We start from the raw sequence: 16,996 nt of genomic DNA, 5'->3' as shown, positions 1-16,996 counted from the left end.
AACCATCTAAGCAAATATTTATTGAGATTACAGCTTTTTCATTCTCTCTCTCTCTCAAAACCTTGAGCCAAAGCATTGATTTCTTGAAAGCTTGATTTGTGTTGTAATTGATTGGCTTTTCAGAGTGAGTAAAGGTTGTTGAGAGATTCTGTTGTTGTGAGTGTGGCATTGAGCAAAGAATTGCTCTTGAGTGAAAAATGAGATTTGTAAAGAGCAAAGGCTTGCTCTAAGATTGTAAGGGTTTTGATCTTCACCCAAAGAAGATTTGATAGTGGAGTTGAACTCTCAAGTGGACCTTGAGGAGAGGACGTAGGCTTGGATAGCTGAACCTCTATAAATCATTGTGTTGATTTTTCTCTTCCCTATTCTCTTCTAATCTCTTGTCTTTGCCATTAAATTTTTTATAAACCCAATTCACCCCCCCTCTTGGGTTGCCTCAAGGGACAACAAAGTTCATATCATAAAATATATTATTTAAGTCATGCTAATCAATATGTGAATCACCAAGAGATCTATGAGCTGAAGGACTATCAGATGATGATGGCATCAATGAGGAAGACTGCTGTCCCATCTTCACTGCCTGTAGTTCATCACGCATTTGAGCTATCATCTGATTTTGGTCTTCTACAAGTTTCTGCAAACTATTATACTTCTCTTCAAACTTTGCTTCAATTTCCTTCTTCCATTCAATCAATGTGAAACTATTCTACACTCTTAAGTTTTCATAACTGAAGTTATCTGGTAATGCAATATTACGAAGAATAACAATGACAAGAACTTACATGTATAATAAGAACTGGGCAATTGACTTGCCGTATTTTGTCAATATTCTGCAAGTAATAGACAAGTTCTCCAATTAAAAGTTAATAAGAAATGTAATTTACTATTACAAAAAGGAATAGAATATCAAGGAAACTAGCACTAAACTCACCTTGTAAATGTCAAACCAAAATGTCATCTTGACAGGACACAAGACGCGTATGCCTGAAAGGATTGCGCTGTGAAGAACAACTCCCCTCAACTTCTCTAAACGAGAAGCTAAATGCAGGGTAGGTCCACTTCCAACAGATTGTCCATACAAGATCAAATCCTCTTCCTTAACTTCATATTCATTCATCAAACAAGTGTACACGGCCTCTATGTCAGAGTATGTGTTTAACTCAGAGGGCTATTAAAATTCCACAAATAACAACTGATCAGGCATGTAAAATTAGCATTGTAGGTGAAGACAAATGAACATGTAGGCATAAATTATTGAGACAAATAGTTTTTTTTTTTTTGGAGAAAAAAGGTAGCTATTCAAGATTTTAATTTAAAAAATACAGATAATTGATCTCATAGAATATATTTACCTTGCCAGAAGATGCCCCATATCCTGAAGACAAATGAACAGTTTATGCTATAAGTCCACTCAAGTACTGTAAAAAATAATTAAGAAAGCTATTGATCATTGATCAGTGAATGAGCCAAGTTCACAGTTCATTTACTTTCCATGGGCCGTTTCTCCCATGAAATTATCTGTGAATGAGCCAAGTCCACCCAAGAAATTGAGATTGAAAATCGGAATAAAATCGCATTTATTATCAAATTAAGTGAATGCAATTTTAAGAGGTTGATTAAATTAATTATAAAAATATTTAAAAATGATCTTCCTTTATTCTACGTGAAAGAGAATTTAATTAATAATAAATTGGTATATATTTTTTAATTTCAAAAGAAAGAAATCAGATTCCACCATGTTCTATTGCACCTTAAACGAGAATTTGTTTATGTTACAATAGTATACTCGTGATTATTAATTATGATAAAAATTAATCATTATTGTAACACTTGTGAATAACAACACAAATTTATATGAAATTTGTATGACACTTGCGATTATAATCATTATTGTATTCTAATCATTTATCGGTTGTAACCAAAAGACAAAAGAATTTGAATACCAAGAGAAATATATATTAACATGCAATTCCAAAATAGAGGCTCCTTTTTCTTCTCAAACAAACAAAGAAAATTTACAGGATTACTTCACGAACCCCACCAAGACAAAGAAAATCAAATATCAAAAAAAAAAAAAAAAAAAGACATAACGGTTAAATAAATAAATAAACATGAAGTGAAATGATTAGTCAAACATTGAATAACTCCTCACTGTAGGCAATAGGCATGTACCTCATCAACAACTCCAGTGGGAATTTTCCACATCCCTGTTCCTCGAAATCTGCCACTCTTTTCCTGGACAACAAGCACCTAACAACCAAGAAGATTCTCGTTCAAGACCAGCAATATATGCATGTGAGTCTAAAACAAGAAGTTAACAGCCAAGAGGATTCCCATTTTAAGATCAACAACATACATGTGAGAGTTAGACAGCAAACACATGGGGGAAAGGGATGAACTAAACTGAGACCTATGTTTATATCAATAGAAAACTCAGCTTTTGGATTAGAGGAATGATGAAAGTAAAGAACATTAACATATCTGTTTTAAAGAGAATAAGGATAAGTGACATAAAATAAAAAGCAAAGCAGAATAAGAGCAAGCGGAAACTGCAAAAGAGGTTGCAGAAAATACCTCTCTTTTGTCATTAATGACAATAGCACCAATACCTACTCTATGTGAAGCATTAGCAGGGATTGTACTTGCAGTTTCAGGAATCCAGTAAACAAGCATAAGGTAACTTGGCTCAGCACGGTGGTACCAAAATCCTTCCTGTAAAAATATTTTATGTTTGTCCTGAACTTCATGTCTCACCAAAAGGGGAATCATCCATATAAAATTTCACACAAGCGACCACCAAAATTATCATTTTGATTCAAGAATGAATATATCCAATCCTACCACAGTTGCTTTTGGAAAATAATGCAACAAGATGGGCTCCTTATGATATTTCACAGGATAAAATTGTTGGGTGTACAACTGACTGTTTACTCCATCTAAAATGCACATAATTGATTTATCTTAAGAGATCATAATTAGAGAGTAATTGGATAATTATATGGGCATCAACCCTTACATACTGTGGCCACTTCATTTTACAGAAGCATAAAATGATTACCTTAACTGCAGTTTCTACAAGATTTACAAGTTCAATGGGTAACTTAATCCAAACTCCCCTCTTCGCCTGCATAAAAGATAAGCTAAAAGGCATTTCAGTACTATCACAATTGCTACTAACTCAAACTAGCGAGTAAACTAGTAAATACCTGATTAATCACATAACTGATTTCCCAGTAAACATATTAACTCATAGGCATGCTTAGATAAAATTGTACTAGAGTAACAAATACCTGTTGCCTCCACAGTGATAATGAAGCTCTGAGCAAGGTGAGAAATACGTCAGGTTCCATAGGCTCCTTCATGTCAACTATTACACCCTCATGATCATCATTAGATGCAGGAAGCAATTTAACATGATTAACACTGTAATACCCGGCTAGACTCCGGTATCGGAATTCCTACCGTCCGGTGGAATCTCGGATGTCGGAGACCTCTAGATGGGTAAAATCATGTTTTCATGAAATGTTTTAATGTTTTTGATGATTTTAAGTAAAAAGGAAATGAGTTTTTGAATAAAAACAACCTTGGAGGAAAGCTCAGGTTCGGCCGCCGAAACTCAAAGTTCGGCCGCCGAACATGCATGCTTTTCGGGTGAGCCTTAGGCCCCCGAAGGCATAAGTGAGGGGAGCCCAGGTTCGGCCGCCGAACCTCAAGTTCGGCCACCGAACATGGCATGCATGCGGAGGCACATTCGGCCCTCGAACGTGGCCTGGGCAGCCACTATAAAAGGGTCCCTTAGCCGAAAACGGGCGAGCTTTTCCCCATTTTCGGCCAAGGTGAGCTCTCCGCCGTCCCTCACCGATCTTTGATGTTTTTCCTCTAGATCTTTCAAGTTTTTCATTTGTTTTAACTTTGTTCTGAAGATTTGAGCTTTTGAGCAAAGTTTTGGAGCTTTGAGGTCCAAGAACTCAAATCTCTCCCAACTCCAAGTTTGGTCGCCTCTACTCTCGATCTTCAAGAGGTAAGAGTCGATCTCTAGCTTATATTATGTTTTAAGTAAGTTTTATGAAGTTCATGGGGGTAGAATGCATGTTTAGGTTATAGTTATGTTTATGGGTATAAATGTATGTTCATGAACAATGTGGCTTGTAATGTGTGTTTGATGTGTTGTAGTTGGGGTTTAAGATAGTTTGAGACCCCTAGGAGCTTGTATGCATGTTTTGGTTGAGCTAAATGCATGTTGGTTTGAGTTTGGAGGCATTTGTGTATGTTTGAACTGAGTTTCTGCCCTTTGGGAGAAACCAGGTTCGGCAGCCGAAGGGACTTTCGGCCGCTGAAAGTGCCGCCGAACATGCATGAGTTTCGCCTCTGTTTGGGAGTTTCGGCCGCCGAAGGTGCCGCCGAACCTGCCTGACTTTCGGCTCTGGAGGGACTTTCGGCCGCCGAACCTGCCGCCGAAAGTGCCCTGTCAAGCCTTCCTTTGCATGTTTTACATGAATGTTTTGAGGAGTTTTAGAGGTTTTTTGGGGGATGTTTTTAGAGTTATGTTATAGTATGTTGGTCCCTCATTTGAGTCCACCTGTGTAGGTTCGGACCCGAGGAACCGAGGACCTCAGCAGTGAGTTCAGCTGCTTCCGAGTCAGTAGAGCTTCAGCTAGAGGTGAGTGGAATAACTCTTATGCTTTAAATAAATAAACCAGTTTTGAGCATGTTCATGCATCACGGATGCCATGTGATATTTTAGGTTGTTTGCATTAGAAATCACGAATATGTTGCATTGCATAATATGTTGTTGATGTGGATGAATGTTGAATGATCCATTAGCCCTCGTATGTTATGACATGATGATATGATATGGAAGTCCAGGTGTGGCCTGCACTACGCCCCTGGCACTATGTAAGAGAAAGACCAGACGTGGCCTGCACTACGCCCCCGGCACTATGGATTATGTATGTTATGTTATGTTATGTATAAGAGAAAGACCAGGTGTGGCCTGCACTACGCCCCTGGCATGATTGGAATATGTAAAGGGCTAAATGGTGACAAGTTCATCCTTGATATGATTAGTTGTGATGTGATGCATTTCATGTTATCATATGTTTTAAATGCTTTACTATTCTGCTCACTGGGCTCTAGTAGCTCACCCCTCTTCCAAATTCCCCAGGTTTGCAGGTACGGGTTAGACAGAGAAGTCAAGAGGAGTAAGGAAGTCTTATGTATGTAATAGTTAGAAAGTGGACATGACAAATTATATAATGATGCATAGACATGTAATGTAACGATATTGAGGTTAGAAGTGTGCTTGACCATAGTGTAATGTAATCCCTTTTTGAATCATGATCTTAATGTTATTGATGTCCATGTTTAGCCATGTAACGACCCGAAAATCGGACCGCTACCGGCGCTAGGATCCAGGTCGGCTTAAGGCCGCCAAGACCCGTAGCAAGCCTGACATACAACTTGAAAACCTGTTTAATCCCATACATGATCAACAACATACATAAAAATTTAAAACTTTTCTTTCACTCATAAGCCAAACTCAACCTGTGCATACACTGAACATTCTCATAATCATAATCATGACCCCTCCGTGGGATCTCATCAATGCCCCAATGGGCGATACATCATAAGATGGATTGGCTTACATAAACATCATAAAAAGATTTAAGATCATGTATTAAAAGGGATACCTCATACATAAAGTCAAGCACAATCTCTAATCCTCAATATCATTACATGACTGAAACTGTACTTTTACATAACTTAATACATTTATCATGTCCACACTATCTATTACAAATACCAGACTTCATTACTCTTGTAAACCTCCTGGTCTACCCTGTACCTGCAATCCTGGGGAAATTGGGAGAGGGGTGAGCTACTAGAGCCCAGTGAGCAGAATAATAAAACATTTAAAAAAAACATATGATAACATGGAATGCATCACATCACAGCTAAATCACATCAAGGATGAACCTGTCACCAATAGCCCTCTACATGGTCCAACTGTGCCAGAACGTAGAATGGGTCCTGGTCTTTCCCTTACATATCATAACATAACAGTGTCCAACTGTGCCAGAACGTAGAATGGGTCCTGGTCTTTCCCTTACATAGTGCCAGCGAACGTAGAATGGGTCCCACTGGTCTTACATTCCGTACCGTACATATCACATCGTCATATCATAGATCGAGGGCTATGGATCATCCAACATTCATCCACATCAACATTTAAAATATGCAATGCAACATATTTGTGAATCCTAATGCAAACAACCTAATTCATCACATTGCATTCATGATGCATGATCATGCTCAATCCTTGCAATTGATTTGCTTTAAAACATAAAGGGTTATTCCACTCACCTCTGGATAGCTCCGACCAGACACTGGGGCAACAGACTCACTGCTGGGGTCCTCGGTTCCTCGGGTCCGAACCTACACAGGTGGACTCAAATGAGGGACCAAACATACATGAACATAACTCTAAACTATTCCCCAAAAACCCTCTAAAACATCATGAAACAATCATAGAAAAACATGCAAGAAACGGTTGAACAGGGCACTTTCGGCGGCAGGTTCGGCGGCCGAAAGTCCCTCCAGAGCCGAAAGTCAGGCAGGTTCGGCGGCACCTTCGGCGGCCGAAACTCCCAGACAGAGGCGAAACTCATGCATGTTCGGCGGCACTTTCGGCGGCCGAAACTGCCAGACAGAGACGAAAGTCTCCTTTCGAGGGCAAGTTTCGGCAGCCGAAGGCTGCCTCCACAAGCATGTTCGGCGGCCGAAAGTTCCTTCGGCTGCCGAACCTGGTTTCTCCCAGAATGGCAGAAACTCAGCTCCCTTATGCATTTGTGCCTCCAATCTCATCCAAACATGCATAAACCTATAAACTTCACATAAGCTACACATGCATTTTCTACCCCATGAACTTGCATAAAACTTGCTTAAAACATGAAATGAGCTTAAGATCGGCTCTTACCTCGTGGAGATCGAGAGAGAGACGACCTAACTCGGAGATGGAAGGGGTTGAGTTCCCTTGAACCTCAAAGCTCCAAAACTTTGCTCAAAGCTTGAAAATCTTCAAAACAAAGTAAAAACTAATGAAAAACTCGAAAGATCTGAAGGAAAAGACTCAAGATCGGTGAGGGGTGGCGGAAAGCTCACCTTGGCCGAAAATGGGGAAAAGCTCGCCCGTTTTCGGCTAAGGGACCCTTTTATAGTGGCTGGCCAGGCCACGTTCGGGGGCCGAATGTGCCTCCGCATGCATGCCATGTTCGGCGGCCGAACTTGAGGTTCGGCGGCCGAACCTGGACTTCCTCACTTATGCTTTCGGGGGCCTAAAGGCGCTCCCGAAAGCATGCATGTTCGGCGGCCGAACTTGAGGTTCGGCGGCCGAACCTGAGTTTTCCTCCAAGGTTGTTTTTGTGCAAAAACTCATTTCCATTTTACTTAAAACCATGAAATACCTTAAAACATTTTATGAAAACATGATTCTACCCTACTAGAGGCTTCCGACATCCGAGATTCCACCGGACGGTAGGAATTCCGATACCGGAGTCTAGCCGGGTATTACATTCTCCCCCCCTTAAGATCATTCGTCCCCGAATGTTCCTCAACTAGAACATAGCATGGCATAAAACATAACATACATACATAGCACATAAACACATAGAGATCTAACCTTAGAAGATATGAGGGTACTGCTGGAGCATAGACTCCCGTGTCTCCCAAGTGCATTCCTCCAAATTGTGGTGGTTCCACAGGACTTTCACCATCGGGATTTCCTTGTTTCTTAGCTTCCTGATCTGGGTGTCTATGATCCGTACTAGCTATTCAACATAGGTGATATCCTCTTGGACCTCCACATCAGGCTCACTAAGAACCTTGCTCGGATCAGACACAAACTTCCTCAACATTGAAACATGGAAAATTGGATGGATTCTTTCCATTGAAGCAGGTAAATCCAGCTTGTACGACACATTCCCAATCTTTTGCAAGATTTCAAAGGGTCTGATGTATCGTGGGGCTAGTTTACCTTTCTTTCCGAAGCGAACCACTCCTTTCATAGGAGACACCTTAAGCAATACCAGATCCCCCTCCTGAAACTCTAACTGCCTTCTGCGGATGTCTGCACAACTCTTCTGTCTGCTTACAGCAGTCTTGATCCTTTCTCTGATTATGGGTACTACCCTGCTGGTAATCTCTACTAGCTCAGGCCCTGCCAAGGCCTTTTCTCCAACCTCTTCCCAGCAAACAGGTGATCTGCACTTCCTTCCATATAAAGCTTTATATGGAGCCATCCCGATGCTAGCATGATGGCTGTTATTGTAGGCAAACTCCACCAAAGGTAGATGCTGCCTCCAAGAACCGCCAAAGTCCAGCACACACATTCTGAGCATATCCTCTATGGTCTGGATGGTCCTTTCTGATTGTCCGTCTGTCTGTGGGTGGAAGGCAGTACTGAAATCCAACCTGGTACCCATGGCATTCTGCAGACTCCGCCAAAATCTGGACTTGAACTGGGGCCCTCTATCTGACACTATGGAAACAGGAACCCCATACAGCCTGACGATCTCATCCACATATACCTGCGCCAACTTGTCCATAGAGTAGCCACTCCTGATAGGAATGAAGTGAGCAGATTTGGTGAGTCTGTCCACAATCACCCATATGGAGTCCACTCTGTTGGACGCCGCCGGTAACCCCACTACGAAGTCCATAGCTATATTCTCCCATTTCCACTCTGGAATAGGTAGCGGGTTAAGCATTCCAGCTGGCTTCTGATGTTCCAGCTTCACTCTCTGACACACTTCGCAGGCTGACACAAACTGTGCCACTTCTTTCTTCATCGCTGGCCACCAATAAACCTTCTTTAGATCTTGATACATCTTGGTGGCTCCGGGGTGAACGCTGTATCTTGCATTATGAGCCTCTCTCATAATGTCTCCTTTTAGCCCTATGTCATCTGGTACACATAGTCTGCTCCCATAGCGGAGGATCCCCTTGCTGTCGAATCTGAACTCACTATCATTGCCTGACTGAACAGTCCTGGCAATCTTCACTAACTCTGGGTCCTCATGCTGTTTCTGAGCCACCTGCTCCAGAAACACGGGTGCCACTCTCATCTGGGCCACTAGAGCGCCTGTACCAGACAACTCCATCTGTAGACCTTCCTCAATGAGCTTGTAAAACTCCTTCACCACTGGTCTCCTCTCTGCCGTGATGTGGGATAGACTGCCTAGTGACTTCCGGCTTAGGGCGTCTGCCACGACATTCGCCTTACCCGGATGATACTGAATCTTGCAATCATAGTCACTAAGTAGCTCTACCCATCTCCTCTGTCTCAAGTTCAAATCTCTTTGACTCAGGATCTACTGCAGGCTTTTATGATCTGTGAAGATCTCACATTTTACCCTATAGAGGTAGTGCCTCCACATCTTGAGTGCAAAGATTACTGCTGCCATCTCAAGGTCATGCGTGGGGTAATTCAACTCATGCTTCTTCAGCTGCCTAGAAGCATAAGCAATCACCCTCTCGTTCTGCATCAGTACACAACCCAGTCCCACATGGGACGCATCACAAAAGACTGTAAAGTCCTCATCACTAGATGGTAGAGCTAAAACTGGTGCTGAAGTCAACCTCTTCTTAAGCTCTTCAAAACTCTCTTCGCACTGGTCGGTCCACAGAAACTTCTGATTCTTCCTGGTTAGTCTGGTCAGAGGAGCTGCTATCTTTGAGAAGTCCTGAACGAACCTCCCATAGTAACCTGCCAAACCCAAGAAACTCCTGATCTCCGTCACTGAAGTGGGTCTAGGCCAGTTAGCCACAGTTTCTGTCTTCTTGGGGTCCACCTCAATCCCATTCTCTGACACTACATGCCCTAAGAACGAAATGCTCCTCAGCGAGAACTCACATTTAGAGAACTTGGCATACAAGCCATGTTCCCTCAAGGTCTGCAAGACCAACCGCAGATGATGGGCATGCTCCTCTGCATTCCTGGAATACACTAAGATATCATCTATGAAGACAATAACGAAGTGATCCAGGTACTGGCTAAACACTCTGTTCATGAGGTCCATGAATGCTGCAGGGGCGTTAGTTAACCCGAACGGCATCACAAGGAACTCAAAATGCCCATATCTGGTCCTGAAAGCTGTCTTTGGCACGTCTTCTTCTCTTATCCTCAGCTGATGGTACCCAGATCTCAGATCTATTTTGGAGAAACAACCCGCTCCGGCTAGCTGGTCGAATAGATCATCGATCCTTGGCAGAGGGTACCTATTCTTGGTAGTGACTTTGTTCAACTGCCTGTAGTCGATACAAAGTCTGAGGGACCCATCCTTCTTTCTCACAAATAAGACCGGAGCACCCCAAGGTGAGGTACTCTATCGGATGAAGCCCCTTTCTACCAGCTCCTGCATCGATCCTTGGCAGAGGGTACCTATTCTTGGTAGTGACTTTGTTCAACTGCCTGTAGTCGATACAAAGTCTGAGGGACCCATCCTTCTTTCTCACAAATAAGACCGGAGCACCCTAAGGTGAGGTACTCTATCGGATGAAGCCCCTTTCTATCAGCTCCTGCAATTGCTCTTTCAACTCCTTCAACTCGGCTGGGGCCATCCTGTAGGGAGGGATAGAGATCGGTCTAGTTCCAGGCATCAACTCTATCTCGAACTCTATCTCCCTAGCAGGTGGTAAACCTGGAAGCTCATCTGGAAAGACATCCTGAAACTCTCTAACAACTGGCACCGAGGCTGGCTCCCTGACCTGACTGTCTAGCTCTCTCACATGAGCCAAATACCCCTGACATCCCTTCCTAAGCAACCTACGAGCCTGAAGAGCTGATATCAGACCTCTAGGTGTGCCCCTCTTGTCTCCTCTGAAGATGACTTCTGACCCATTCTGATCTCTGAACCTGACTACCTTGTCCCTGCAGTCCAAGGTAGCACCATGGGTAGATAGCCAATCCATCCCTAGAATGACGTCAAAATCTGTCAAATCTAGAACCACAAGGTTGGCGGAGAGGCATCTTCCCTCTACAAAAACTGGACTGTACTGGCAGACTGACTCTGCCACTGACGGGTCACACTTGGGTCCACTGACCCATAGGGGACACTCTAACCCAGAGACTATCAGACCCAACCTCTCGACGGCTCTCGGAGCAATAAATGAATGAGATGCACCCGGGTCCATTAAAGCATACACATCAGAACACCCAATGACGAGATTACCTGACACCACAGTGTTGGATGTGTTAGCCTCCTGCTGAGTCATGGTGAAGATCCTGGCTGGAGCTGATGGACCTTCACCTCGGGAACCAGAAGAAGAGGCTGCCCCTCTCCCTCTACCTCTGCCGCTGCCCTGAGTTGTGGCTGGAGCTGCTGGCTGTGCCACACTACCAGAAGCTGTCTGCTGGGGCTGGCCCATAAAAGGTGCTCTAGGACACTCCCGAGCTATGTGTCCCTCCTGTCCACATCTGAAACATGCATTAGTCCCAGCTCGACACACTCCCCTGTGCAGCCTTCCACATCTCTGGCATTCTGTACCATCTAAGCTTGAGCTCGAGCCACCGCCAAATCCCAGACCGGATTTCAACTTATTCCAAAACTTATTCTTCTTCGGCTTCTTGGTGGTGTTGTCCCACCTCTTCTTACCTAAGCTCTGAGAAGAGAGACCTGGCCCTCCTCTGCCTGGGGTCTTAACCCCTGAAGACTGGGTCACTGATTGCTTCACTGACCCCTCAACTATAGCACTTGCCTCCATTCTTCGAGCCATATCCACCACAGTGTGGAAACTTTCCCTCTCAACTGACTGAATCAACGAGGAGTACCTGGAATGCAGCTTCATAACATACCTCTTGGCTTTCTTCGTATCTGAATCTAGAGCTTGCCCTGAAAAAGGCAATAGCTCTAAGAATTTATCCGTGAACTCCTCCACATTCATGTGCTCTGTCTGCCTCAGCTGTTCAAACTCAATCATCTTCAGTTCTCTGGAACTGTCTGGAAAAGCCCATCCCGCGAACTCATTCACAAATTCCTCCCATGTCATGCCGTCTAGTCTCGGGTCCACATAACACTTGAACCATTCCTGTGCCTTCTTGCACTTTAAAGTGAACCCTGCCATCTGAATGGCCCTGCTGTCATTCGCCCCTAGCTCATCAGTTATTGTCTTCACTACTCTCAGATACTCAAAGGGGTCATCCCCCGACTTGTATTTGGGAGCATCCAGCTTGAGGTAATCTGTCATCTTTACTTTGCTCCCATCGACTGAGCTAGGTCTAGGAGGTTGAGTAACTGGGGCTGCTGGTTCTGTAGGTGATGGAGGTGGGGGTGCAGCATTCCCTGAGGTGGGGTTTGCCGGGTTAGGATAGAAGGGTGAGGGTGGATAAGCTGGGTACTGTGTATAAGGTGGATAGAAAGGTGGATAAGGCATGTAGGTAGGGTAGGGGTTAAAGCTGGAAAAATCCGATGTGCCTCCCATCGGATACCCTGAACCCTGTGGGAAGGGTGGATAATGGGGTGGAAAACCATACCCCGAGGCCTGAACGCCTCCCTGAGACTCCCCTGTCCCTTCTTCCTCCATGCTCACATCCAGGTTCCCATCCCTCCTCTGATCCTCTTCCGTAACCTCCCTCACATCTGAAGAACTTCCTCCTCTATCTGTCCCCCTTCTGCTAGCTTCAAAAGACCTTCTAGGGTCCCTTGACACTCTTTCTCTGTTGGCTCTACAAGACATTGCCCTAGGCAATGTAGGAGGACGGGCACTCGTGCCCTCATCCTCAGGTGGTACTCCAGTCAATCTTGCCGATCGACGGGTTCCTCTCATCCTGTTTCTGAAAAACAGGACACATCACACAAACATTAGCATCATATGGTTCATGTGGGCACACATGAACCCTCAACACATATACATCATTCATATCATAGCATCAATGCACATGTATATAATCATGGCATTACACATCATCATACAAGACAGGACTCCACATCCTATCCTAGTGGACATGATCTTTCCTATTGTGCTTGACCTTCTAGAACATCTATGAGCCCGACACTCTAGGTCCGATCCTATGAACCTAGGGCTCTGATACCATTCTGTAACGACCCGAAAATCGGACTGCTACCGGCGCTAGGATCCAGGTCGGCTTAAGGCCACCAAGACCCATAGCAAGCCTGACATACAACCTGAAAACCTGTTTAATCCCATACATGATCAACAACATACATAAAAATTTAAAACTTTTCTTTCACTCATAAGCCAAACTCAACCTGTGCATACACTGAACATTCTCATAATCATAATCATGACCCCTCCGTGGGATCTCATCAATGCCCCAATGGGCGATACATCATAAGATGGGTTGGCTTACATAAACATCATAAAAAGATTTAAGATCATGTATTAAAAGGGATACCTCATACATAAAGTCAAGCACAATCTCTAATCCTCAATATCATTACATGACTGAAACTGTACTTTTACATAACTTAATACATTTATCATGTCCACACTATCTATTACAAATACCAGACTTCATTACTCTTGTAAACCTCCTGGTCTACCCTGTACCTGCAATCCTGGGGAAATTGGGAGAGGGGTGAGCTACTAGAGCCCAGTGAGCAGAATAATAAAACATTTAAAAAAAACATATGATAACATGGAATGCATCACATCACAGCTAAATCACATCAAGGATGAACCTGTCACCAATAGCCCTCTACATGGTCCAACTGTGCCAGAACGTAGAATGGGTCATGGTCTTTCCCTTACATATCATAACATAACAGTGTCCAACTGTGCCAGAACGTAGAATGGGTCCTGGTCTTTCCCTTACATAGTGCCAGCGAACGTAGAATGGGTCCCACTGGTCTTACATTCCGTACCGTACATATCACATCGTCATATCATAGATCGAGGGCTATGGATCATCCAACATTCATCCACATCAACATTTAAAATATGCAATGCAACATATTCGTGAATCCTAATGCAAACAACCTAATTCATCACATGGCATTCATGATGCATGATCATGCTCAATCCTTGCAATTGATTTGCTTTAAAACATAAAGGGTTATTCCACTCACCTCTGGATAGCTCCGACCAGACACTGGGGCAACAGACTCACTGCTGGGGTCCTCGGTTCCTCGGGTCTGAACCTACACAGGTGGACTCAAATGAGGGACCAAACATACATGAACATAACTCTAAACTATTCCCCAAAAACCCCCTAAAACATCATGAAACAATCATAGAAAAACATGCAAGAAACGGCTGAACAAGGCACTTTCGGCGGCAGGTTCGGCGGCCGAAAGTCCCTCCAGAGCCAAAAGTCAGGCAGGTTCGGCGGCACCTTCGGCGGCCGAAACTCCCAGACAGAGGCGAAACTCATGCATGTTCGGCGGCACTTTCGGTGGCCGAAACTGCCAGACAAAGACGAAAGTCTCCTTTCGGGGGCAAGCTTCGGCAGCCGAAGGCTGCCTCCAGAAGCATGTTCGGCGGCCGAAAGTTCCTTCGGCTGCCGAACCTGGTTTCTCCCAGAATGGCAGAAACTCAGCTCCCTTATGCATTTGTGCCTCCAATCTCATCCAAACATGCATAAACCTATAAACTTCACATAAGCTACACATGCATTTTCTACCCCATGAACTTGCATAAAACTTGCTTAAAACATGAAATGAGCTTAAGATCGGCTCTTACCTCGTGGAGATCGAGAGAGAGACGACCTAACTCGGAGATGGAAGGGGTTGAGTTCCCTTGAACCTCAAAGCTCCAAAACTTTGCTCAAAACTTGAAAATCTTCAAAACAAAGTAAAAACTAGTGAAAAACTCAAAATATCTGAAGGAAAAGACTCAAGATCGGTGAGGGGCGGCGGAAAGCTCACCTTAGCCGAAAATGGGGAAAAGCTCGCCCGTTTTCGGCTAAGGGACCCTTTTATAGTGGCTGGCCAGGCCACGTTCGGGGGCTGAATGTGCCTCCGCATGCATACCATGTTCGGCGGCCGAACCTGGACTTCCTCACTTATGCTTTCGGGGGTCTAAAGGCGCTCCCGAAGGCATGCATGTTCGGCGGCCGAACCTGAGTTTTCCTCCAAGGTTGTTTTTGTGCAAAAACTCATTTCCATTTTACTTAAAACCATGAAATACCTTAAAACATTTTATGAAAACATGATTCTACCCTACTAGAGGCTTCCGACATCCGAGATTCCACCGGACGGTAGGAATTCCGATACCGGAGTCTAGCCGGGTATTACAAGCCAACTCAACACTTGTTATGCCACCCATTGGGGGCATTGGTGAGATCCCACAGAGGGGTCAAGTTTATGATTATGTACATGTTCAGTGCATGCACAGGTTGAGTTTGGTGTATGATAGAATATATGAAAGAAAAGTTTTAAATTTTTATGTATGATTGTTGATCATGTATGGGATTAAGCAGGTTTACAGGTCGCATGTCAGGCTTGCTACGGGTCCCGGCGGCCTTAAGCCGATCTGGATCCTAGCGCCGGTAGCGGTCCGATTTCCGGGTCGTTACACAAATGGTATCAGAGCCCTAGGTTCATATGGTCGGACCTAGAGTGTCGGGCTCATAGATGTTATGGAAGGTCAAGCACAATAGGAGGATCATGTCCACTAGGATAGGATGTGGAGTCTTGTCTTACATGATGATGTGAAATGCTATAATATGAATGATATGCTATGATGTGTGATGCGGGTTCATGTGTGCCCACATGAACCATATGATGCTAATGTTTATGTGATGTGTACTGTTTTTCAGAAAACAGGATGAGAGGAACTCGTCGATCAGCAAGATTAACTGGAGTACCACCTGAGGATGAGGGCACGAGCGCCCGCCCTCCAGTATTGCCTAGGGCAATGTCTAGTAGGTCTAACCGAGAAAGAGCAGTAAGAGACCCTAGAAGGTCTTTGGATCTGGGTAGGAGCAGATCAGTCAGAGGAACAGTTCAGGGAGGAGCGTCAGAGGATATGGGGGATGATATGGATGTAGAGCAGAGGAGGGATGGCAGTTTGGGAGTTAGTATGTCAGAAGAGAGAATGGGAGAATCCCAAGGAGGCACTCAGGCCTCGGGATTTGTTCAGCCTCCTTACTACCCACCCTTCTCACAAAACCCTGGGTATTCGATGGGAGGCACATCGGACTACCACAGCTTTAGCCCTTATCCCACACAGATGCCATACCCACCCTACTACGCACCATATTCACAGTACCCAATGTATCCACCTCCACCTTACTATCCAAATCCAGCAAACCCTACCCCAGGGGATGCTGCACCTCCTCCTCCTCCAGCAGAACCAGCAGCCCCAGTTACCCAACCTCCTAGACCTAGCTCAGCCAGTGGGAGCAAGGCCAAGATGACTGACTACATGAAGTTGGGTGCTCCCCAGTATGAAAAAAGGGATGACCCGTTTGTGTATCTGGAGAGGGTCAAGGTGATCACAGATGAGATTGGGGCTGACGATAGTAGAGCCATTCAGATGGCTGGGTTCACACTTAAGTGCAAAAAGGCACGAGAGTGGTTCAAGAATTATGTGAACCCGAAAGTGGATAGCATGTCTTGGGAGGAGTTTGCAAACGAGTTTGCAGGATGGGCTTTCCCTGATAGTTCAAGGGAGCTGAAGATGATAGAGTTTGAGCAGTTGAGGCAAACTGATGAGATGGGTGTAGAGGAGTTCACAGACAGATTTTTGGAGTTGTTGCCATTTGCAGGGCAAAACCTTGATTCAGACCACAAAAGGTCAAGGAGGTATATCATGAAACTCCACTCCAGATATTCCTCCTTGATCCAGTCAGCAAATAGGGAGAGCTTCCATGCCATAGTGGATATGGCCCGGAAAATGGAGGCCAGTGCCATCGTTCAGGGGACAGTTAAACAGTCAGTGGCACAGCCTTCTGGTTCTAAGACCCCAGGCACTTCTTCAATGAGTGCAGCAACTTCAGGTAGCAAGAAGTGGGACAGAGGTCCCAGAAAGTCTAAGA

The 16,996-nt window shown here is 44.4% G+C and overlaps 1 protein-coding gene across 1 annotated transcript; it reads right to left on the bottom strand.

Annotated features, from left to right (window-relative positions):
• Positions 1-484: 484 nt before the first annotated feature.
• LOC110621300 (nudix hydrolase 5) lies at positions 485-16,772 on the bottom strand. The gene is made up of 8 exons (XM_043959403.1): positions 16,735-16,772; positions 3,291-3,423; positions 3,059-3,124; positions 2,575-2,712; positions 2,173-2,250; positions 932-1,168; positions 783-830; positions 485-634 (listed from the first exon to the last, which is right to left on the bottom strand). Exons 1-8 carry the CDS (start codon positions 16,770-16,772, stop codon positions 485-487), a joined length of 888 nt encoding a protein of 295 aa, XP_043815338.1.
• Positions 16,773-16,996: the final 224 nt, after the last annotated feature.

The sequence above is a fragment of the Manihot esculenta genome, chromosome 8 (assembly GCF_001659605.2).
Source record: "Manihot esculenta cultivar AM560-2 chromosome 8, M.esculenta_v8, whole genome shotgun sequence".
In the NCBI taxonomy this organism is placed as follows: domain Eukaryota; kingdom Viridiplantae; phylum Streptophyta; class Magnoliopsida; order Malpighiales; family Euphorbiaceae; genus Manihot; species Manihot esculenta.
This window is presented reverse-complemented; position numbering and strand designations above follow the sequence as displayed.